Below are 24,136 nucleotides of genomic sequence, written 5' to 3'. Positions count from 1 at the left end.
GTATCTCAGGGATCTGTCTATGCATCGATAGCAGTCGCAGTCTGGGGAGCCAGACCAGCTTAGCAGAGATCATTTTGCATTTCTTGGTGACTTGATTTTAGATACATCACATTTCATGCCTAGCCAGTTATGTTTTGTTGCTATTAGGATGATTCCCAATACATATCATGGCTGGTGGTTTACTGGCCTTTTTACACTAATGGTAATGGGCATGTTTCAGCTTTCTCTGTTTTCAAAAAAAAGTGCCTCTGAAAATGGAGGTGCCAGAGACAGGGATAACTTCAGTGTCTCGAGGATCATTCTACACAGGAGTTTTATAGGCCTCCTGTTCAATAATGCCAGAAACTGTCACTGTGAGCAGGATGTCCCTCTGAAGGGTTAGACTGTAGCACATTCATGAGCACAGCAAGTCCATTTGGTACACACTAATGTGTACACACACTCAAAAATGGGAAACCTCCCATTGAGGAGTACCCAGAGGGAATCACTCACCCAAAAAAGGGCAAGGCTTACTCAAGGAGATGTATATATTCAGATATATGTATATCCACTCACCAAGGGAAGGGAGTGAAAGGTCATTCAGTCCCAGGAAGTTTTCCTTGCGACTTTCACACATTAGGGAGAGTTTATACCTTTGAGGTACCTTTTGGACTGTACTTGTGAAAGTGTAAAAGGGCCTAGTCTTAAATTGCAGACAGTGAGATATTTGTCATGGTAAAAATAGTCATCTGGAATTGTTTTTGTTTGATTTTCATTGATGAGCACCAAAGAGGGGAAAGGGGCTCATAAATACCTCCTGCCTCAGAGCTGCCGCTCTGATATCCGAAGTCAGTCAGCCACTGAAGCCTACTGTTTTGTAGTCTGTCTTACTTAATACTGTTTTACTTGCAAACAACCAAAGTAAAATGTATATAAATTAAAATCATTAAATACAAGCCAAAGCTACTGTAAGCTGTAAAGCATTCTGCTACTCAGGTATCTAGGTAAAACATCTCCAGAGTAATGTGGGAGGGAGGTATTTGGCTGACTGAGAGGCACACACCAGGTCAAGTAATTATTATCCCAAGGTATCAGAGTGATGGTGAAACAATAAAGCTTAGTAGTGTAGCTTCATGGCACAAAAGACTTTGTAAGCTTAAAACACTGAGCCAGATGATAGTCACTCAGAAGGTCTTCCTGAAAGAAAGAGTCACCAGCCTGGTTTTTCACTGCATCAAAGCCAATGTTGTGATATTGGTGGGAAGTGGCACCCTGTGAAAGTTTAATCGTTCTGCTCAGAGGTTTGAAGTTCATGCTTCCCTATCTCTTTTCATAGGCAGTGGCAATTCTGACAGCTACATATCCTGTGGGACACATGCCATATGGCTGGCTGACAGAAATAAGAGCAGTATACCCTGCTTTTGACAAGGTGAGTGCTCTGGTTAAGGGTGAAATAAATACCATGTGCTTTCACATATCATCCTCCTCTTTCTCTCTATTATAGCATTTTAATTTAGGCATGACTTTCAATGATGTCAGAGGAATTTCTATCAAGCAAGTAGGAAGATAGTTCATGGTTCCATAAGCATGTGTAAGAGATTCTTTAAAAAGTAAACCAACTGAAGATTAAATAGGGCTGTATTAATGACAATCCATTGTCTTGCCTCTCTTTACTTTTGCTTTAGATGCTTATTGTTCCTTGTCCCATTGATAAGGCTTTCTTTAAATCCTAGTTAAAATGAATTTATTCTGGTAGCTTCAAGCTGTTATCTGATTTATTATTTTAACCTTGGCTTTGTGTTATAAGGCATTAAGCTACCTTTTGACTAGATACGTGCTGCATTTTTAAGGATTAAGGAAAGACCTCAAATTCTCACTATGATGTAGTGATTTCTCATGAAGTGTCCAGCAGTCAGTGAGCAAGCTCACATCTCTGTTCCAGATTCTGCATTATCTCTCAAGTGGGTTTAGGTTCATTTGCTTATCTTAATACCTTTTATAGACTGCCAGTTTATAACATGCATTATTTTAGTGGTACTGACTTAGCTGGCCAAGATGATGAAGATTTTTGCTGGAAAATCATATAATTAGATAAGAATACAAGGACTGCTCCTGGAACTGAGCACAGAGTGTTTAAACTTTTTTTGATCAGTTTTAGAACTGGGACTCACTAGCTCCTGTGTTGTATGAAGAACGGTCATGTCCCTTGGCACTCAAATTCAAATGCCAAATCCTCTCTTGCCTTTTATTTACCAATTAGTAACTCAGCTTTCTGGTTCCAAATACTGATGTTTGCTTGATCCGGATGTACTTAACTGAAGCAAGCCCTGTTTGCTATAATCCACTATATTTTCAAAGAGAATGTAAAGACAAAACAAAGAAAAATATAATTGGTCATAACTTCTTAACATGCCTGTGTACAGTTAAACTGACTTGTCAGATAAAATACAGCATCTGGGGTTTCTCAGAGGTCACGCTGCTGAGAAAGAACTGGAGATGCAAAACCAGTAAACTGCAAAATCAAAATGGTTTGGGACAGGAAACACAGATGCTGCTAACCTCATTTGTTATGAGCTACAATAAAATGCAGTATTGCCAAGCAAAATTAATAGCAATTAAGACTCCTAAATTCAAGTCTCATTTAGCTGGTGGAAAATGTGCTGACAATTTTAGTGGTGTCGTGATTAGACCATGATTTGTCTGTTTATTTCAGTTTAAAAGCTTCTCATAGAGCTCTTGTGGAACAAATGTGAGGAACAAAAAGCTAGCATAAAGCACAGATAGGTACAGTTTATCTATTTGCTGGAAAAGTATATAATGGGGATTTTAGACAATGTTTTAGACAATGAATACCAAACCAGAAACACACACTGGGTTTTTTTAGATTGCTGTGAAAATTGTTTTACCCTGGGTCACCCACCTTTTGCATGTCACTGTGTCTTTCCTTAAGCTAAGGATTTCTCAGAAGAATTTGGATAGAAGCATTTCTTATTTACAGACTCTGTAAAGCCTCCATTGTGATTTTCAGATGCTGAAACAGCTTCCATTTCCATTTTTCTTTGTCAGTTACTCAGAAAGCTGGGAGTGCTGGTGGCTATCAGAAGCACACTGCATTGCCTTAACTGACTGATGGAATTTGGCATCCAGATAGTATGCCCCTATTCAGTGGCTCTGCTGGAGAAGTCAGATGCTTTTTTTCACAGAGAAATCATTGCTTTTGTTCATGTTTGTAAGAGACATGCAGGGTTCTGCTTCAGTCTTTTATCAGACTTTGTGTATAGAGCAACTTCATGGACTAGCAATTACCCTAACTCAGGTTAAGGGTTACTGCTGATTTTCTTGCAAGAAAACAGGCATATCACAGAATGCTGGGCTGGAAGGGACCTCCAGAGATCATCAAGTCCAACCCCCCTGCCAAAGCAGGATCACCTAGGGCAGGCTGTGCCGGAATGCATCCAGGTGGATTTTGAAAGTCTCAAGAGAAGGAGACTCCACAACCTCTCTGGACAGCCTGTTACAGTGCTCTATCACCTTCACTGTAAAGAAGTGTCTCATTGTGTTGAAATGGAGCCTCCTGTGTTCCAGCTTGTACCCATTGTTCCTTGTCTTATCACTGGGCACCATGGAAAAGGGACTATCACCTTCATCTTGACACCCACCCCTCAGATATTTAGTGACATTAATATGATCCCCTCTCAGCCTTTTCTTCTCCAGATGAACAGTCCCAGTTCTCTCAGTCTCTCTTCACAGATGTTCAAGTCCCACAATCATCCTCGTAGCTCTCCACTGGTCTGTCTCCAGCAGGTCCCTGTCTTTCTTGAATTGGGGAGCCCAAAACGGGATACAGTATTGCAGATGTGGTCTCACCAGGGCAGAGCTGGGAGAACCTCTGCAGACCTGCTGGACACAGTCTTCTTAATGCACCCCAAGATACCATTGGCTTTCTTGGCCACAAGGCTACATTGCTGTCCCACAGATAACCTGCTATCCACTAGGACTCCAATGTCTTTCTCCTCGGAGCTGCTTTCCAGCAGAATGACCAGTATGGACTAGGGGTCATCTACTGAAAAGCAGCTCCATGCAGAAAGGCCTTGGAGTCCTAGTGGACATATCCAAGTTCTATGCTCTGCTGATGATAATGCTGTTATTCTTAATGGACTATGCCATCTTATTCCAGGCAACACTGTCTGTGAGCATCTAATTGATGGATGGGAATGGATATACTTTTTGCCCCATAATCTGCATAGTGTTTTGATCCAAGAACTAAACAGTGTGGAAGAGATAGGAATAAAGAGTATGTTGTCAAGAGCCAGAGCAGAGGGTAGAATAGAGCAAAGGTAGAGTTAACAGCAGTGAGGCAGGAATAAATAAGAGACCCTTTTCTTCACAGCCCCTTTGAGTGGCTGGATTTGGGTGTGCCTTCCTTCCTCCTTGGTTTTTAGCCTTGTTAGTTGAGCCATGGAGCAGTTTGTTTAAACACTGGTGAGTGATATAAGCAAGGCCTAGCCTAACATATATAAAAACTAGCAGTAACACAGTATTTCTTCAGAAACACAAAAAGTAGGAATAGATGTGTGCAAAAAATGTTTACAGAGTTTTTAAAACCTGTTCCCAAAATGGGTGGGCATGGAAGTAGCTTCTTGCTTTAGGCTCTGGGTTGCCTACATGCATCTTCATGCACCCAAACTTCCAAGCAGATATTTAGGCAGGAGCTTGGGGCTGTCCAAGTGACATCATTGCACCAACCACCACAAAAGCTTAAAACTGTGAAATTCCATCAGCTTCTTGAATGTGTGTGAAATAGTGTGCCCTTCACAGAATTCACATTCAGTTTGTCATCTCCCAAAATGTGTTTGCATAATTTCCCTTACAAGTAACTTCGGTAAAGGATGCTGACCATGTGACAGATACCTAGGTGAGTTACATTGCAGATGAATAAATGTCATTCAACGTCCTATGGTACAGGTTTTATCAGTGTGGGCACATACTTGTGTATCTCAAATAGCCACAAGGTAAATACAGTAGATGACCCGACAACCTATTGCTATAGGGCTCCTAATGGTGCTCTGCTTTTGATACCCCATCCTCTCACAGACCATTTAATTTGTTTTATGTGTTCCCTGAGGGCAATTTCCAGTCTTCTGCTTCATTTGGAAGAGGGGTTTTATTGTTGTTTTAAGTAAAACTTTGCCGCTGTGTGAGTACAGAGCCCACGTTAAAGGTACAACATCTAATAGTCCTAATTATGTTCTGTTCATTAAACTGCATTAATGGAGCCAGCTGTTCCAGGAGCTTTGTTTATATTACCTGTTTATCTAATTGGATCAGTAAGGGTTCTTGCATTGGTGCTTGCCAAGTGGTAAAAGGCAATTAAATCCTTTTTTTCCTTCCCTGTGAAAATGTGTTAAATAACTTAAACTGAGATTTAAAAAATGTGGAGTTTCCTTAGAAAGAGACAGAGCACTTTTTCAAAGCTGAATTTGTCAAATAGGACTTACTCCTTAGAAAAGCAGAGAGATTATTCAGCCCTCAGTGACCACAGAAACAGTTGCTGTCAGTTTAAGCAGAAAATATTCTGTGGTGGTACAAAATACTCAAAACACTCTAGATTAAAAAGCAAAAAAGCAAACACAGATATGCACAGACACAGTCAGTCAGTCCCAACGCGTGACCCTGATGTCATCAGCCTCCCGGTAGTCTGGAGCCAAGCTAATGTTCATTATCTCTTTCTCTTACCCTAGAATAACCCCAGCAATAAATTGGTGAACACCAACAGCACCGTCACAGCAACACATATCAAGAAGTTCACTTTTGTTTGCATGGCCTTGTCTTTAACGGTAAGAAGCCTTTGTCCAACTCTCTGGCTTTCATTTCAACCAGAAAATTATCTCCTCTACCTAATGCTAAAAGCACTAGCAGTTCAAGAAAGGTGAGTTGCCTTTTCTTATGAAGCTCTGTTGCTTTTATCTGGAGTAGGGAGTGTGGTCATAGTACTGGAGTACTAAGAAGATCAGTTCTTATTAACTCATGCTAGATACCTTAAGGGCTAGACTTATTTAATTCTCACTGTGTTTCAAGTCAGTCTCCACGTGCAAGGAGCTATCAGAGATCTGCTTGCCTTTTATTTATTTATTTTTTAATTGAATAAAACTTCTGGTAACCAGCATGTCAGGAGAATGAAAAATGGCCTATGCATGAAGGAAAACTAATTTACATCAAAGGAAGCCTTACAGTACATGAGCTTGCAGTGTTTGTAACCACCCCCACTCCCTTGTCCTAATCTTAGAAAGTGTGATATGTCTGTTTCATTTCATAGTTGAAAATGTAGCAACTCAATCTGTCAGTAGCTGAATCAGGAGACTTCTTCTGCTCTTTTTTTCCTATACTTTTTCCAGCTACAACTGGCCACTATCAAAGACAGGATTGCATGAGCCAAGGTCACATCTCTTCTACCTATTCATTTACTAGATTTAAGATTTACATTTTCTTCACATGGCTTAGGGACTGTTAGCTTTTGCTCTAACTTGTATCTCCTACAGCACATAGGAGATTGGCCACTGAGTTGGTCATTGTCTGGAGACTTTCTATGACTCTCATGTTACCTACCATCACACACCTTGAGATTTTTCCTGTGTGCTGTGCCTCACTTGAAGTCTGCCAGTGTTGTTAGCGACCCACAAAGGGGAAAGCTTTCTGTTATAAATTGTTCTGAGAATAATTTCAGACTCAAAGTTTTCTCTGAACTGACAATTTTCTTAACCCTTCTGGGCATTTGTCAACTTACTTGAGTTCTGATAGATCATGAAATCCTCACTACCATCACCATCCTCTGTGGAGTAGTTTTTAATTACTGCAAAGCTTTTGTTTGGTAACTTCACAGGCTTTTTTTTCCAAACTGTCTCCATAGTACTTTCAAGGACGCTTCTTTCATAAGCTCATCATGAGAGACATGTCTGCACTGAAGTACCTGAAACAGTGTTGAGGTTCATTGCTTTTCCTGTTGCTATTTTTGCCTACTGGTCACAGATTCTTAGTATTGCTTTGTCAACAGACAGAGCAAAAATTATAGATACTTAAGTTCTAAAGACTCGGTTTGGTTTGGGGGCTTGAGAATACATAGAATACATAGAATACATAGAATAAACCAGGTTGGAAGAGACCTTCAAGATCACCGCGTCCAACCCATCAACCAATCAAACACCACCCAAACAACTAACCCACGGCACCAAGCACCCCATCAAGTCTACAAATCCTTCAGCACACAAGTTCAGTAGACATTGTTGTGGCTCAAGCTATTCTAGAATTATAGAATTGTGAGTACAACCATCAACCTAACACCACTATGGCCATTAAACCATGTCCTGAAGTGACATGTCCACATGTTTCTTGAATACCTCCAGGGAGGGTCACTCCACCACTTCCCTGGATGCCCTAGTCCAATGCCTGACCACTTTTTCCTACCCCTTCATTCAATGACCAGACACTCTCCTTTTCTCCCTGAGGTGCAACCAAATCACAGAATCACTCAGGTTGGAAGAGACCTCAAAGATCATCAAGTCCAACCTGTCACCACAGACCTCATGACTAAACCATGGCACCAAGTGCCACATCCAATCCCCTCTTGAACACCTCCAGGGATGGTGATTCCACCACCTCCCTGGGCAGCCCATTCCAATGGCGAACGACTTGCTCAGTGAAGAACTTTCTCCTCACCTCGAGCCTAAACTTCCCCTGGTGCAGCTTGAGACTGTGTCCTCTTGTTCTGGTGCTGGTTGCCTGGGAGAAGAGACCAACCCCCTCCTGACTCCAACCACCCCTCAGGTAGTTGTAGACAGCCATAAGGTCTCCCCTGAGCCTCATCTTCACCAGGCTAAACAATCCCAGCTTCCTCAGCCTCTCCTTGTAGGGCTTGTGCTCAAGGCCTCTCCCCAGCCTCGTTGCCCTTCTCTGGACACATTCAAGTGTCTCAATGTCCTTCTTAAACTGAGGGGCCCAGAACTGGACACAGTACTCAAGGTGAGATGTCTCCATTCAGCCAGGCCAGCCATCTTCCCCACCAAGTAGTCTTTTGGTACATGGGGAGAGCCTGTCTCTGAACCTTTCCCCTTTGTTCTCTCTTTTGTTTTTTCTTTTTTCTTTCATTCTGTCTCCATTTCCCAGTTGAGCTCCTCCTCAAGTCTTCTGTAATGACACACAAGTTGCAGTCATGTCAGATTATTTTCCCTGGCTAATGTTAGCTGCTAGTAGTCACATGATTAACATTTAGTCATGTGCCTCTTAGCTGCAAGACTGGTGTCTAGAGTGCCACACAGGCTGACATGTAACCACCACAGGTGCACATAATGAGTGGCAATACCTACAGAACTACAGTGTACTTCATTTTGTTTCCATCATTGGAGATTAAAAACCCAAAGGATTTTATTTCAAGGCTGAGACACAGTGAATTGCAGTCAGGACATGAAATTAATATTGAGCTGCCTTAGGCACCTTCACTGTAGCCAGAGGGCATGTGCAGAAGTAGTTTAGAGAAGAATGTGCCACAAACAGTATGTGAACATACTTCCATTAAAAAGTAGTTCTTTTTTTAACCCCTTTCCTGAAGAAAATAAGGTAAATTACTGCTACTAGTGAGAAATCAGTATTGGACTGTCAGGTACCAAGAAAATTATAGAATTTATGCCCTTCATGCATTTGAGCAGAGTGAGAAGATTTCTGTGTATACACTGGATGAAGTTTGGTAAAGAACAGCCTAGAGCAGAGCAAACTGATTCACAAATTCCATCCAATGCAAGAGACCATCAGATGTTTTACTGCATTATTTTTCCATCACTCTCACTTAAAAGACCTTTAGCAAAGTATCAAGTGATGGAGATGCTGGAAAGGGGAACAAGAAAATAACTGTTTCTATTTCCTTATGACTGATGCTACAGTGTTCTGCTGTGTATTGAGTGAGGGCTGCTACCAGAGAAAATCAAAGCTATCCAAGTTGTAATAATGGGGTGCCAGTGCTGGGGTTTAGGTCATGAGCTCCGAAAGAAGCATTTTCAGAACAAAGTGGTGGTTTCTGAGGTCCTTAATTTAAGTGTTCTTCCCTGTGTTTTATAACTAACCTTCATGCAGTGCTGAAACCATACCACTCGCCCATCTCAGTGCTCATGACTAGTAGCAGACATTCCAAAGATGGCCCACCAGGGCCATTCTGGGAATTGGTAAAGGGGAAAAGACTGTCGGGGGGTGTGGTGAAATATGAGAGATTTAATGTCAAAGAGAGAGCCCATTGTTTTTTTTTATCTTCAGACTGCTGACACAAAAATAACAACTGGAAAATGACATATTGGTGGACAGTTGCTCAAGAAGCTTTTTACCTTTTCAAGGTCAAGTTTAGTTCCTGCTTCAGTAAAACATTATTTCAAACATGAATGGAAGCATTCTTACCTGCTCAGAAAGATGCTGGACCACCAAAGACTGACTTTATAAAATGCTCATGATGTCCTTGTCTCATCCATAGTACTGCACTGAGCCTTTGTCCTGGAAAAAGGATTTCTATTTGCCCCAGTGAGGTGGAGGCTAACATCTCCTTTGTGATTGTTCAGGTTTTGCACAAAGAGTCTATTCTGCATAAGTGACTGGAGCAAGGAGAAAAGGAAAGGTCAAAAATTGTTACTGCAGCATGTTTCTGCTCAAACTCTGTAATCACAATAGGAAGCAGTGAGTGCTGCAGAAAACTCAGAAGAAAATTACTAAGTTGTGAACAGTTTCCAGAGAGAGCCTAGAAATCTGCCAGCCTTGATTTAGCCAAGCTTTTAGAAAGTGAATCTGTACCCAGTACAATATCCTGTTTTCTGTGAGAAATAAAGCAGCTTAATTCAATGGTGAGATACAAGGACTGTCTTTAACAATTTAGTGACCCAACCCTACCTGAAAAATACCACTGAAGTATTGTCAACAGCACCTGAGGGGAAAGCAGATACGGCATCATGTTAATGCTATCAGAGAGTGAATATATTGTGCAGCTGCTGGACCTAGCTTCATTTCTGAACAATGTTGCACTGTGTTACTCTAAACGATAAGCAAAGCTGGGGGAGGTGGGAGGAGACTTAGATGTATGGAAACAAATTATATGAGGAAAGGATGTGAACTTAGGGAGTTTTCTGGTTTCATGTGCTCCCCCTGCCGCTTCACGGATTTTATGATGACTATTCTCAGCTTTGCACCACCCTCTGCAAAACACAGAGTTCACAGAAATCTGTAGTGATTTGCACATGCCTGAGGGATAACAGCTATGAGAGAATGTCCTTGTGATTCAAGTCTTCAGCATTATGATAAACTGCTTTCAAATGCGACTGACATTTTTATGGCACACAGATCCAGGGTCATTTGGACAACTAAATTTTCAAGTGAAGTGGAGTAGCCATAAGAACAGTACTAACAAATCCAACTTTCTTCCCCAGTATCTTGCCAAATAGGGTGTTGAACAGTGTCAAATTCATTTTTTCACACTGATGCAAGTTAAAATGAGATATTATTTCGACTTGCAATCATATCTGCAAGATCAGATCATCTTGTAAGTGTGATACAGGCTGTGAAAGGAGCCATAATTATGTTTATGTGAGAAAGAGGAGGCCATGGAGATGTTTGGCAAATGAGATCAGACTATGTAAGACAGGCTGCTTTTTGATTTATTACATCTTCAAAAGACAAAATCATATGACTTACATTCTTCAGTATTAATAGAAGTGATAACTGATAATATTCCAGAAGACCTGAGGTACAATTCAAAGCTGAGATGTTTATTAAGGTGTAAAGTAGATTTCCTCTGCCTTTGCTGGGTACCACATATCACAAATGGGAATAGAGAGGTCATGAAAAAGGCATGTGTTAAATCAGTTAAGATGAAATCCTCAATATATAGAATGATATTCTGAGGGTGAAACACCTCTCTTGGACAGCCATATTTCTGCAAGTATAGCAAATGGTAGGACATATCTGCTGATATGAGTTGCTTCGCAGGAGAAAAATATGAATATTTCATCAGAGGAACCTTTAAGAGGTTAACAGTATTCTTCCCCCTGGTAAAATCTGTCATCCCAGTCTTACTTCAGGCTAGTATATGTCTAAGCTGGTTTTTAAAATCACCCATTTTGGATTTCATAGCTTCTTTCTGAGGAGCATAGAGCCATGTTGTCTTTGTCATCAGGCAGTGTTCCTTCTACCTGGAGATTGTACTGAAGTCTAAAAATGCTGTTCATAGGTCACTGAAATACACTTTTGTGCCTTGTATTTGTCAATTAATGTCACAAAAGACAGGCATCTTTCTGCAAATGCCAAAAAGCAAATGGGTCTGGCACCTTGCAGATTACTATCTGCATGACAATAGCCTCTGTTAACATAATTTATTATAATGCATTATGTAGCAGGTCTCTGTAAGCCCTTGTCAGCAACCAGAATAAATGGAAATAGTTTCCAGGAGTTGCAAGACCTATTAAATGATTGTTAGTTTTCAAGAAGTACTTCAAGAATCACTAGCATCCAAACTCACACATTGAATCCTGCTCTGGCAGGGGGATTGGACTAGATGATATTTTGAGATCCCTTCCAGGCCTTAACATTCTGTGATTCTGTGAATCGTGCAGCATCCCAAATGATCTCCTGAACAGTCTTTTGGGTTTTGATGTGTAACCATTTAAAATGCCTAAATAGGGAATTTGCTGGCTGAGAATAGCAAGGTTCTGCATGAAAGAACACCTACTTATGGAGAGTGCCAGAGCCACAAGTGAGAGGGGGTTTGACTTTCTTTAACGCACAATTGGATTGGAAAAAAATAAGATAAAATCACTAATATTAAATATGTTGTAAGCACAATATAATACTGCATGGGCTGAAGGTGCATCACAGTTCTTGAACTCCTGAAGCCGTAACTGCCATCAGCTCTTAACCACGCAGCCAGGGAAGGGCATCTTTTACTCTGCACTTGTCCTGCTCTTTGTGCCTTTCTCTTAGGCAACCCCCAGTGACCTTTAAGCAAGGAGATGGTACTAATCTAACTGATCTGCTCTAGTATAGCTGTACTGATTTTCATATGGTGCTGTACATTGTGGACATATTTAGTAACGTCTTTCAGATTATTCTACTGCAGATCAGTTAAAGGCACATTACCAAATAGCACAACTTTTCATATCAGTTCAAATGATTAAAACACTTTCAGAAATGCTTAGGCTACTGTTGATTATACAGAGATAATATCACCATAATAAATACTACAGTTTCTGTAGTAGTAGTAGCTATTTATATCCTCCTTTTTTTCTCTTGTATTTTTAAAGCACTCACCACTGTTCAGTTGTAGATCCAGTTAAATGATCAAAGTCTTCAACAAAAATATCCTTTAATATTATTCTGCACTCATACCATAAGATAACAGAAAAACAAATCAGTTCTGTTGCTAGAATTCCACAAGCAAAATCCTTAGTCCCAAATTCCAGGTGTAATATTTGCTACTGTATAAAGCCATTGCAGCCAACTGCATCTTCAGCCTGAAGCTGCAATGCTATTATGCACGCATATTGCTAGCCTGTGTGGAGGATTTTACTATTTTGAATGTACTTCTTGATTAGACTGAATGAAGATACAACTGTAACACTGCCCAAGCCTATTTCTTATATTTTTAACCTTGCAGACATGTAGAAAGACTTAAGAAGGAGGGGGAAAGAGTGCTTATCTAAAAGAATGATAGATTTACCTGTGGTATGTCTCCTGTTTCCTAAAATCTTCCTTGGTGGAAGTTAGCGCCACTTACTTCATCTCTAATTGCACGTGCCATGCTTGCTGTTTCTCTGGACTACTTGCATCATTCTATGTTAATATTTTCTGCAGTTTCCTTTTTGATCAGCCTTCACCATTTACCAGAAGCTAAGACATTCTATTTTCAATATTCCTTGTTTGTAATAAAACCAGTAGCCACAACACCTTCCCTCCTTTGCATGTTTAATGTTACTGTTTTCCTGAAGTAGAGTGAGTTTTGAGTTTGTCTTACAATAAAGGGAAATTTCTTAAGTTGCAAGTGCTCTAGAAGTTAAATAGCAGAGGGCTCGCGTGATGCAAAAGGTTAATTCTTCTTCCTGTGGCTTTGTTCCCTCTGGGCAGGAAGGAGGTCATCTGCTTATAAGATGACTGAGAGGAATCTCTTCACAAAATGAAACTAGTTATAAACATTGCAGCCAAAGAGATGGAAACACACTGAGACATAAATACTATGTTGACATGCCTCACTTTCTCAATTTTTTACTCTTAACAGCCACTGCTATCTTTACCCGCCCACTGAGAAGCATTCTTTAAATGTATTTATGAGGGCGCTCTGCTGATCAGGGGCTGGAGAGTGGAAGGACTTCAGTTTGCAAGGGCTGAGGAGGAGTGACTGCATGCCACCTGGGTGTAAATAATTATGTTTGATTTGCAAACTGAAACAAACTTTACCTTCAAAGAGAAGAGGATTGAGAACAGTGCCTTTGGTCACTTACTTGCTTGCCTGTCTAACCAGAAAGAACACTCTTTCAGACTGTTGTTGAAGAAGGAAAGGCTGCTCTGTTTGCCTTTTGCTAGCAGTGGGCAGACTCTGCTGTTAGCATAAATTTATGGAATCTGGTAGCAGCAGTAACTGTCCTGCACTGTAGGATGCTAATGGCATTGTACAATACAAGCAGCACAAAGGTCTTTGCTTTCATGAAAACAACAAATTATAACTGAGGAGAGGACATTTATGCATCTCTTTTTGTTTACTGGACTTAAAAGACAGATTTAGTAAAGTGTGCCCTGTATGGCTACTTTACTACAGGTCTTTTGCAATGAGTACAAATCACTGCAGTCTGCCTAATGGTGTCTGCAACAATGAAATAACTTGCTCTGCCATTGTAGACTTACTCTTTAATAACTGGATCCTCAACCGCACCCCCTCCTCTAGTCTAGATTGTCCCCTCTGCTTGAGTTGTACACTGTACAAGTAGTTTGGCAGGAAGAGAGAAGTGCTGGCTGAAGCAGAAAAAATCCATGCTCAATTTCTTTTTCTTTGGCTCTTACCTTCTTCTGTGTACTATTCTTTGTATAGGTAATAGAGATACGCTGCAGGACAATGTCAAATTAATAAATGAAATAATCAGTTGTGAAAATTAAATAGTGGCTCCTGCCCTAAGAAGTGGGGAGGAAAACTGAAGAGCCTTTTTGCAGGAAGGTGAAATATTTTGTTCACCACTCAGGTGATCAGAGTATGAGACCTCTCACAGGCCACTCAGTCACAGGACTTAGGAAACTTCTGCAATCTGGATACTTGTAGGCTAAACAGAAAGGACAATCTCTGGCACCCAACCAAAGAATGGGAATGAAATCTGAGCTGTCCCAAAGGTGGTAGGGCTTCAAAAACTAGCTTTAAAAGCCATCTAAACATGTAGGGATATGACAACTGGATAAAAAGAGAAGAGCTGGATTCTATGATACTAGCTTGTAGGTTATACTGTAAGAGAGTGGTTGTAGAGAGTCTTACAGTGATCTCACAGAGCCATCAGATTGTACAGCCATTGCATATGATTTACCCAGTACACTGGTTTATTAACAGCTAAGAGAAGTGCCAAAGGATTTAAGGTCCCAAGTCAGCTCTCTTCCTAAACATCTGCTTCACTGTTAAATAACAACATACTTGAAAGGATGTCAGATACCCCTTATTACAGGAAAAGTCCTGTAAGGACTGTCAGCACTGCTCCTTGTCAGCACTGTGCCTTGAAACAAAGCTGGACCTGCCAGCTGCCAACGATCCTCTCATTTCAAACTGAAACGTTGCCTCAGTATTGATCAAAAAATTATGCAGCATGTACTACTGCTGTCCCATTTATTGCAGGGCTTCTGTGTAAGTTTTCCTATCATGCATGGACTAAAGAGCATATTTTTTAATAAAAAGATCAAGACTTAATGGATTTGTGGCCTGAGGGTGCCATGTCTGCAGGACTATGCTGAACAACTTTGCCAGCCATTTGTTTGCACCATAAAAACTCTTTCCGTATGCATCCTCATACCAAGGTATGAGGACCATAAAGATATGTACACCTGTGTACTCTGTATTTGAATGCCAGATAAATACATTGTATGTATATTTAACATCAGCAATCTACCCCATCATTAAACAAATGTTTTAGACCAAGAGGGTGTACCTTTTGTTGTGCTTCCCTTCTGAAATATAAACGCTTCTTAATTTTGTTCTTTCTAGCTCTGTTTTGTGATGTTTTGGACGCCAAATGTGTCAGAGAAGATTTTAGTTGACATAATTGGAGTAGACTTTGCTTTTGCAGAGCTGTGTGTTGTTCCGTTGCGCATCTTCTCCTTCTTTCCAGTTCCAGGTAAAAAACAAGAAAATTAAGTATCTGTAATCTCAAAACCAAACCCACTGTGAGTCATGGTCATAGAGTCTGGCATGGCTGCATATGCAAAAGTGGCTATATGCACACCTAGCAGAAGCAACAATTTACTGAAGGTGGTGTAGAGCAAGACTATTTAGATCAGTAGTCAAGTTACGAATGTTACAGTAAGAGCAGTTTGTCATTAAGCAGATTTCTTACTGTCAAAAATAAAGCCTGTATTCTGTCTGCTGTAGTTAACCCAGAACACACACATATGGATGGCAGTAGCAATAATTGTGTGCCAAGACTGAAATTCTGAAATTACCTATTTAGAGTAGCATCTAGAACCACCTCCATGGTGTCATCACCTCCATTAGTCTCTGTTGCTGCCAGACTCAGTAACTTTTTATAGAATAGAACTTCAATGCCACTATTCAAAAGAGAGACAAGTTTGTCAGCAGTAATCAAAATGTTTTCACTCAAAACATTTATAACTTCCATAATGAAATGCTACATCATATAGTGTTTTCTGCTTATATGACAAGACAGTTTTGTGATAAAGGTGAACTACAAATGCAAGAATAGGTACGTGCAGATACCTTGGGTTTTTGCACTGAGCAGTTACAGTGTATACCAGACAGGAGCAAGGTGGAAAATTTTCCTTGATATGATTACGCATTACAGAAGGGGATTGTTTGGGTGGGTTTTTTTACTGAAGGAAATGGAATCCAATAAACTGGTAGCTTGCAGGAAGGCTTACTGTCCATAAATGTCTTCTTTTTTTCCCCCCTTTTTTTGGTGTTTGATCAGTATATTAAAGGAATTTGAAGTCAAGATCTTTGTTTATAGTAGGGTTTCCCAGTGTGCAAAATTACCAGAAACAAGCTTCGCCATGGTGATTTTTGAACAGTGCTCTGCATGAAAAAGCTTCCTATGAGATGACTGACCTTTTATTAATACTCTTGCCTCCCTTTCTCCCCATCATCTTCCCCTGTTTGTGAACAGTGACTGTCAGAGCACACTTGACTGGCTGGCTGATGACTCTGAAGAAGACGTTTGTGTTGGCACCCAGCTCCGTGCTGCGAATTATCGTCCTCATCACTAGTCTCGTTGTGCTGCCTTACTTGGGGTAAATTATTATTCTCCACAGAACTGATAGGTTTGCTGTCCTCTGCATTTCTGTTTCTTGCCACTTTGTGGTTGAATTTGCATAGCTCAGAACAATTTCCCCAAATATTCTAACCCTAATAAAAAGCCTGAATAATGTGTCTGGAAAAGAAACATTGACGAGTGTACAAGTGTGGTTGCTCCAGAGGCAGGCACGATTTGCAAAAAATACACAAATGCTAAAGAGACAAAAATGTGTCCTAAGGGGAATTAGTTTCCTTTCTGTTTCATTAAATGTACTGTCACAAAAGCTAGTGGAAGAATATCTTGTTTGTAAATTCAATTTTCTGTTCTGCAACATTCCGTACAGGGCTTTAAATTCCTAGCCCATAATTTGATGCAGAATATGTTTCTTTCACTGGGCATGAAGCCATTAAGAAACAAACAAAAAAAGGTCCTTTAAAATACCAGTTAGTGTCTTTGCCAATATGTTATGTCTTTGAAGGAAATGTTTCTAACAACAGATTGGTTCTAGATGCCAATTAAAATTTAATCACAAATCATGCATTCTTGCACAGCCATGACTATTTTCTTTTTATGCCACCCACAGAGTTCATGGAGCCACTCTTGGAGTAGGATCCCTTCTAGCTGGTTTTCTAGGAGAATCTACCATGGTTGCAATAGCAGCCTGTTATGTCTATCAGAAACAGGTAAGAATTAGGCTCTGTAGAACCTGGTGAAAGCCGTTGACGAATACAATGGATTTTTGTTCAAATCAAAGAGTACACTTTTGAAATATAACTCCCCAGCATTCCCACTTAGTGAATTTTCTTCTCTGTGCAGTCTCAGGAGTGTGCAACTTTGGAATTCTTTGGGTTGAAACAAAATCAGAAGGTGCCCTCCACCTGCTAGTAGGCATTCAGGCCATGGGACACACTGGTCTGAATTAAGCCTCTTGCTCCTCAAAACATGGATGTTGTGTCGTTACCACCATCTGTTTTGCACTGTAGACCTGGTACATAGCTTCTTTATGTAGACATAAGCTCTATTCACCCATGTTTATTTATATGTACATGTACATGTGTATATATAGATCTACATGTAGATTTCTATTTCTTTATGAAACCAGCCCTGCTAAAAATGGACAAAAAGTACAGTGAGTTACTGATTTTGCCCTCTGCAGAAGTGACTTAAACCAAAATATACTCCTGCAGCAGCAGAGGATAAGAATTTACAAATACTTAAACAACCAATGGTTTCTCATAGGCATACTTTTACATATTTGACACACTACAATTCTGCTGGTATGAGAGACATGTATTTCAAAGAATATTCCACTAAATTAAGTCAAACACGGGATAAATATTGACTAGGTGACTGGGTACATCACAGTACCTGCATGCTGAGTCCTTCAGTTATGTGTCCAAGGCACTGTGTAGGACGCCAGGTCCAACTCCAAGCAGGAAAGATGTGGTTAGATAGTACAGATAGACTTTATGAATGGGAGCAAAAAATATAATCTGTGTGTTCTTTTTGAAAGAGACTAGTTACTAAGTGCCACTTCTATTTTTAACAAAAAGAGATGGAAGATGGAATGCCTAAGAGCCATATATTGGAACACACTGAACTGAGTTTTGATATGTGTTAACAGTGCAGGCCACAGCAATAGAACAAAGTGTGCAAGGTTCATAAGAAAACAGAAATCTTGATCTCTGACATGATTAGTCTGTCATATTTTTCTTGAGAAGCACAAGCTGTTCTTGGCCTGTGGTTTCACAACACATATCTGTTTGGACTAACCTCCTTATCGCTTGTTTGTTACAGTAGTAGCTCTTACAGTATTTCTGGCCAGGGCTGTGGTGCTTAATTTTTTGCAGGTAGGAGTAATAATAACTCTGCCCATCTGATTTATTGCCTTACCAGAATTATAGGTAGATGGCAACATTGTCTCAACAACCATTGTGACAGTGGCAGAGCCAACCAGTACCTGTATACTTCAACTTGTTTTCACCCATAGTGGTAATAAGTGGGTGACTTTTGAGAGCTGCAAATCAAGTATGTAGATGTCTCTGAAATTTCAAAACTCTGATATGCCCAACTCAGCTGAATCATTAATACCTGTGGGGGACTTTTTGTCAGCTGGACAAGTGCTTTCTGTAAAACTAGTCAGCCTGCTGAGAAATGGATAATAAGGAACAGATGCTTCAACTTGTTTTGTAGTGGGGCTGAATGCTTCTTAGCTTTACTAATCCAGGACATCCTGGATGAATCATAGGACTCTTGAATGTCCTCCTGCTCCTGCTAGCCAAAAATACTTTTATTATGTGACCTTGGTGCCTTGATGTGGTTGGGGGATCATGGTGGATCAGCAATACCAAGAAAAAACAGAATGCTCACATTTTGTAAAATTCCTGAAGTTTGACATTTGAGAAATTAGGTAGGTTGCCACCTCTGTCTCTCCTGCTTATCTTCTCTCATATTATGTTTGCTTTTCTCTCTCTTTTTTTTTTTTTCTCCTTTTTTTTGGTAAATAATAGTCTGTGATGTAAAAGATTCCAGATGCTCTCTTCCCTCCAGTCATGCTGAAGCTAGTTTTGGATATTGCTTAGCCTAAGAAATTCCTCTGTTATTGCATTTGTATTACAGAGGAGAAAGCTGAGCCCCAGGAAGGTTACAGAAACCTTCTAAGTTAAACCAACTTATTAGTGCCACACTACAAATATACTACAAATACTCTAGATTTTAATAACATTCTCTAAAAGAAGCATGATTCCCACCTCACTTCTCCAAGTGCCCAAATTTTGCAAGACTGTGTTCATGCACAGCTTACTGATAGATTTCCGAATGCTTGTTCCAATCCAGAAAAAGAAGCGGAACGAGAATGAAACAGCTACAGAAGGTGAAGACTCTGCAATGACCGACATGCCTCACACAGAAGAAATGACAGACATCGTAGAAATGAGAGAAGAGAATGAATAAGAAAGGAGATGCAATTGTTCTCTGCAGGGATGATTGGAGTGACACTTCAGCATCTTGTCTTCTCTCATACCTTTTTGTTTGTTTGTTTTTATTTTTGTAATAAAGAGGCCTTGATTTAAGAGGTTTCAGATAAATTCTCTAGCATACTGAGTATGCTCTCACTGATGAGGGACCTAAAAAGAGGTCTTTGCTTTTTTTTTTTTTTCTTTTCAATTGAATTTGTTTTCTCACTCCATGCAAACATAAAAGATACAATTGCATCACTGTAGAGTCTTCCTTCCTTACGCATCCACTTTCTCTGGACAATCTGCATTTGTCAGCCAAAGCCCTGCTCTTTGTGCACGTGTGTGTGTGTGCACCTGCATGCACGTGCACACTTACACACACTCACATGCCACTGGCTCAGTGCTACTGCCATAATTCTATTCCCTCCCCTCTTTCCTTTTCCTTTCTTTTCTTTATGAGAAATGTAAAGGAAAAGAAGTTTGGAATACGAAGCTTTATTTTACTTGCTTGAAAATGACTTTGCTACATAAACTAATACAAGTTTTTGTTTGGCCTCATTACAAGAGCTTATACTGCACAGGGTACAAGACAGGGAGGAACATATAAGTCTTCACATACAAAGTGGAGAAAAATGGGTTCCCCTCTAGATTAATAGTGTGTGAATGTGTATATACACACACAGGTACATAAAAAGAGACATATATATTTATATATATATATGCATACAATAAATAAAATACAGGACAAGAACTCTGTATGGCTTTCCTTCCACCAGAAAGAAGTAATCTTTTAAAAAATGTAAACATTTAATTCAGAATTTTCTTGAATCTTTAAGCCCCACCTTCCTTATGCATAATTTTCTTTGGGAGGAAAAAAACCCATGCACTTTGCCCTTGTGAAAAGGGGGATGGCAACTGAGAGACTTGGACTTGATTTGAATTGAAAAATAGGTACATCAACAAGCTTTACCAAAGTTCTTGTCCGCTGATTTACCTTTAGTTTTTCATGGTTGATTTGCACTCTCTCCATATTTCTGGTGCCTCTATTTTTTTAAAGAAAGGATCAGCTGATGCATGCAGGATACCAGGATACCACGGTGTATCGCATTACTACGCATAGCGCCAGGAAATCTTTTATATAGAAACCTACGCATACTCACACGCACGCACGTGTGTATATGTATATATGTACTTTTTTATACATATATATACAGATACACAACACAGATACACACATCTATGTTTTGCTATAATAGATTTACCTATGCAGTAGATCCAGAATCTGTATGGTGAAGTACTGATGGTCCTCCAAGTTGTAAAGCAGAGACCTTGATCATATGTTAGCTCTCCAGGCAAAAGCTGCGTGGAAGTGGGGAGCTGCTCACGTCAGCCAGCAAGTGATGTACTTGAAGAAGGCAGCAGGCACTGTATGGTCATAGTTGAAATGGGCCTTAAATAACAGGACAAGAGGTCAAGTGGGTGACATGTATTGGGTGGAATTGAAGCTTATATAAAATGGGTGATCAAACCAGAGAGAGTGTGGGTGCCACCCAATAGTGGCTGCAGCAGCAGCAAATATTTTTGTGGTCTTCAGTATATGGCTGTGGGGCAGCATGCATTACTGGTTTGTAGTAGCTTGTGTTCTTTCAGATTTAATTATGCCAGAGTCTGGAAACTATTATCCTCCATGCTTTTTCCATAAATCAATTAATTTAAACCTTATTTAGTAAAAGTATATTTTTCTAAGTTGTGGAAATTCTTATTTAACTGTGGACAAATTCTATTTCTAGATTTATTTGCCAGGTAGTCCCAACACCCAGAGAACTGATCAAAACTAAACATTGCTTTAAATGTCATATCAATATATGTGTATGTAGGCATACACATGTGTATAAATATATATATTGTATATTATGTACATTTATTTTAAACTACAATACATTTCCTATTTTTCCAAGTTCAGCTAAAAATGTCTCTAAAATACTACAGAGTCGGCTAGTAACCAGTTATGGCCATCACAGGCATTGTATCAAGGAACTTCACATTTTGTTGTAAACATTTGTACCAATTTGTTACATGTACAAATGCAATAAGAAAATAATGTAGAAATTATTGTGTTGAATGACAGATTTGCAAAATCAGTTCATGGTTAATGAGCAGTGGCATTAGGAGTGTAAGACTAAATCCAGTAAGCATATGTTTTGTGTACTGCCACAAGGTTCTCCTTGTTTTAAAAAGTATTTAAACAAACAAACAAACAGAACTCTTGGACAAATTAACTTTGTGCCATGTGTAGACTACACATTAATACAGGCTCTCAGTCAGTCCTGTATATAATGTGTATGTAGGCTGTCACAGATCATAGTGGCCGTTGGAGGTCTTCTCTGTTCATGCAGTTTTGGTTTCTCCAATACATTTGAATCCAAGTCTACAAGACGCAGTTTTTCCGGCACTGTAGATAAAAAGCAAGAAAATGTTTTTTTGTGTAATACTTCTTTTGGTACATGACTAAACTTCAAATAGCAGTATTTTTGAAGAATTTTGAGCATAACCAGTGTAGGTTTCAAGGTAGTAATTGAATCAAAAAGTAAAAATTTGAAGACAAATGAAACTCTAAAGGGTCTTCCTTTAGATAGAAGATAAACAGATATATAAAAAAAAATGATTGGTCCTACAGAGCTAAACTGATGGTGTTGTAAAAGATGGTAAATTTTTAATTGTGTAATACTTTATAGCTCTTTACTTTGGAAGATACCAAATGAACACAGAAGTAGTGGGTTTGTGGAAAAAATTGAAGCAGTGCCGTAAGGAAGGATGCATTGTATTTCTTTATGCTTCCTGCAAGCCATGTATTTCTGTACGTTGCCCTGCACTGACATCTCTGCAACAAGTGAATCCAAGCCAGGCCCCGGTGCTGACGCGGGTACTCATTGCATGGGCAGGCAGAGTGCTGGGTAATGTTGTTGGGAGCTTCAGTGACCACTTGAAACCCCACTCCACCAACTCCTCAAATGGACTGGTGAAGCATCCACTCTGGTGGGTTGTGGCCTTGGAGCAGGTAACGGAGCTTGGCTTAAGCCCTGGCCATAGCATTGTTGGTTCCAGTGTCACTCACCAGGCAGGTGATGGTGCACATCCCACCCTGCACCTCTTTTTTCCTGAGGTATGGTGAAATAGGTTAGCTGTCTCTCTTATGTTACTGCTTCAGAAATTTCTCTTTCCAAATGCAGTCATCTCGATGAATTCATATGGAGACTTGGCATTTCCAGACTGTCTTGAGAATTGCTGTGTTATACAATCAAAGTTACAATAAAAAGGAACAAGGTTGATCTGCATCCTATATCTTAAATGTCAGGAAATAAGAGCAGAACACCACCAAGTTGTGGATTAACGTGCCTCAGCTTATAATTTGTATGTAAAATTGTGTCAACTTGTCTTGAGTTTTCCTTTTGCAGAATTAACAGGAGGCATTGGCTTTTTTCTTCCCCTATCACTGTGTTAAGCAAGCCTCTCATGCTTAACAAGCAGTGGACTTGATGGAAAAATCTCTCCATTTCCCAGCTGGTGCTTGAGGCCAGGGAGCAGCAGTGGGTTCCCAGGCATGGGGCAGCCCCCACTCCCCATGTTCCTGGCACAGACGTCCCAGGCAGGACATTCAGTTGCTTCTTGTTAGATAGAGCGATCCTGAGTGAGAGGATTGGGTGAGTAACAGAGAAACCTTTTTTTTTACTCATTTTGCTGCTAAATAATTCCCTTTGAGGAGGAGAGATTTATATCTCGCTCCTCCTCAGTGTTTTGCCTAATCTGTAGCCAGAGAGGGAGCAGCCCAAGGAGGAGGGTGAGTTATGAATGCAGCTGATTCAGAGCAGGCCATGACGCATGAACGGAAACCTTTTGAAGGCGAGAGTGGCTTCTTTTGTGGGAATGGCGCCTCATGCTTAAAAAGAAAGGAGAAAGGATGCTTTCAGACCCAGGAGTCCAGGGTCACTGGGCATAATTTTGCATTGGTGCATTGCATTGCAAGGTGGCAATGAGAATGGGGCATTTTGCAGTTCCACATCCCAGCCTCACTGCCAGCACAATCAACACAGATTTTAGTACAGCTGGGTGTTACCTGAGCATAGGTGCAGCAGCCATTAGTGTGCTGGAAAGCCATACATACATATATATATATATATATATATGGGTACATACATGAGAGTACTGCACAGGTATTTTTATTACAGCCTTTATAGAATTCATTGGAATGGAGAGTCAGGTCTAAACATGATGTTAATGTGGAACTAGGAGATTTTTTTATAAATGCAATTTAAAGCATTTAAATTTCAAATAAAATAGCCCTTCAGACCTTATACCTGTAAGCTAAAGCAAGAGTTAGGTCACTAAACTGGAATAAGAGAGACTAGACGTGTTGAAAAGCTTGGGGCTGTTGTATATCCATCCTAAAGACAAAAATTGGTCTGGAGATTAATGATTCAGAGGGCAGAAAATAACAGAGCTATGTATGGCTGCTGCCATTTGCCTGAGGAGAAGGACTGAAGGGTGAGGAGCAGCACATCCATAAATCACTGCTTCTAAGTATTTTGTTTTCTGAGTGCAGGAGCCATCAGAGAGAGGAGTATGAAACATCTTAGAAGATGATTCAGGCAGAAATGAACCAATATGCAAGTTTTAAAACAAGCAGGGGTG

The 24,136-nt window shown here is 40.0% G+C and overlaps 1 protein-coding gene across 1 annotated transcript in view; it reads left to right on the top strand.

The window, feature by feature from the left end:
- The window catches only part of ANKH (ANKH inorganic pyrophosphate transport regulator), a 93,729-nt gene extending 71,637 nt beyond the window's left edge, over positions 1-22,092 (top strand). Inside the window, exons 7-12 of the mRNA XM_054164313.1 lie at positions 1,316-1,408; positions 5,721-5,816; positions 15,227-15,356; positions 16,362-16,485; positions 17,074-17,173; positions 19,326-22,092. Coding sequence (XP_054020288.1) covers positions 1,316-1,408; positions 5,721-5,816; positions 15,227-15,356; positions 16,362-16,485; positions 17,074-17,173; positions 19,326-19,442 — 660 coding nt within the window. The 3' untranslated portion in view covers positions 19,443-22,092. The remainder of the gene's footprint in view (positions 1-1,315; positions 1,409-5,720; positions 5,817-15,226; positions 15,357-16,361; positions 16,486-17,073; positions 17,174-19,325) is intronic.
- The last annotated feature ends 2,044 nt before the right edge of the window (positions 22,093-24,136 follow it).

Source organism: Dryobates pubescens, chromosome 9, assembly GCF_014839835.1.
Source record: "Dryobates pubescens isolate bDryPub1 chromosome 9, bDryPub1.pri, whole genome shotgun sequence".
Classification (NCBI taxonomy): Eukaryota; Metazoa; Chordata; class Aves; order Piciformes; family Picidae; genus Dryobates; species Dryobates pubescens.
Note: the sequence above shows the minus strand (reverse complement) of the source record. Positions and strands in the feature narration are given on the sequence as shown.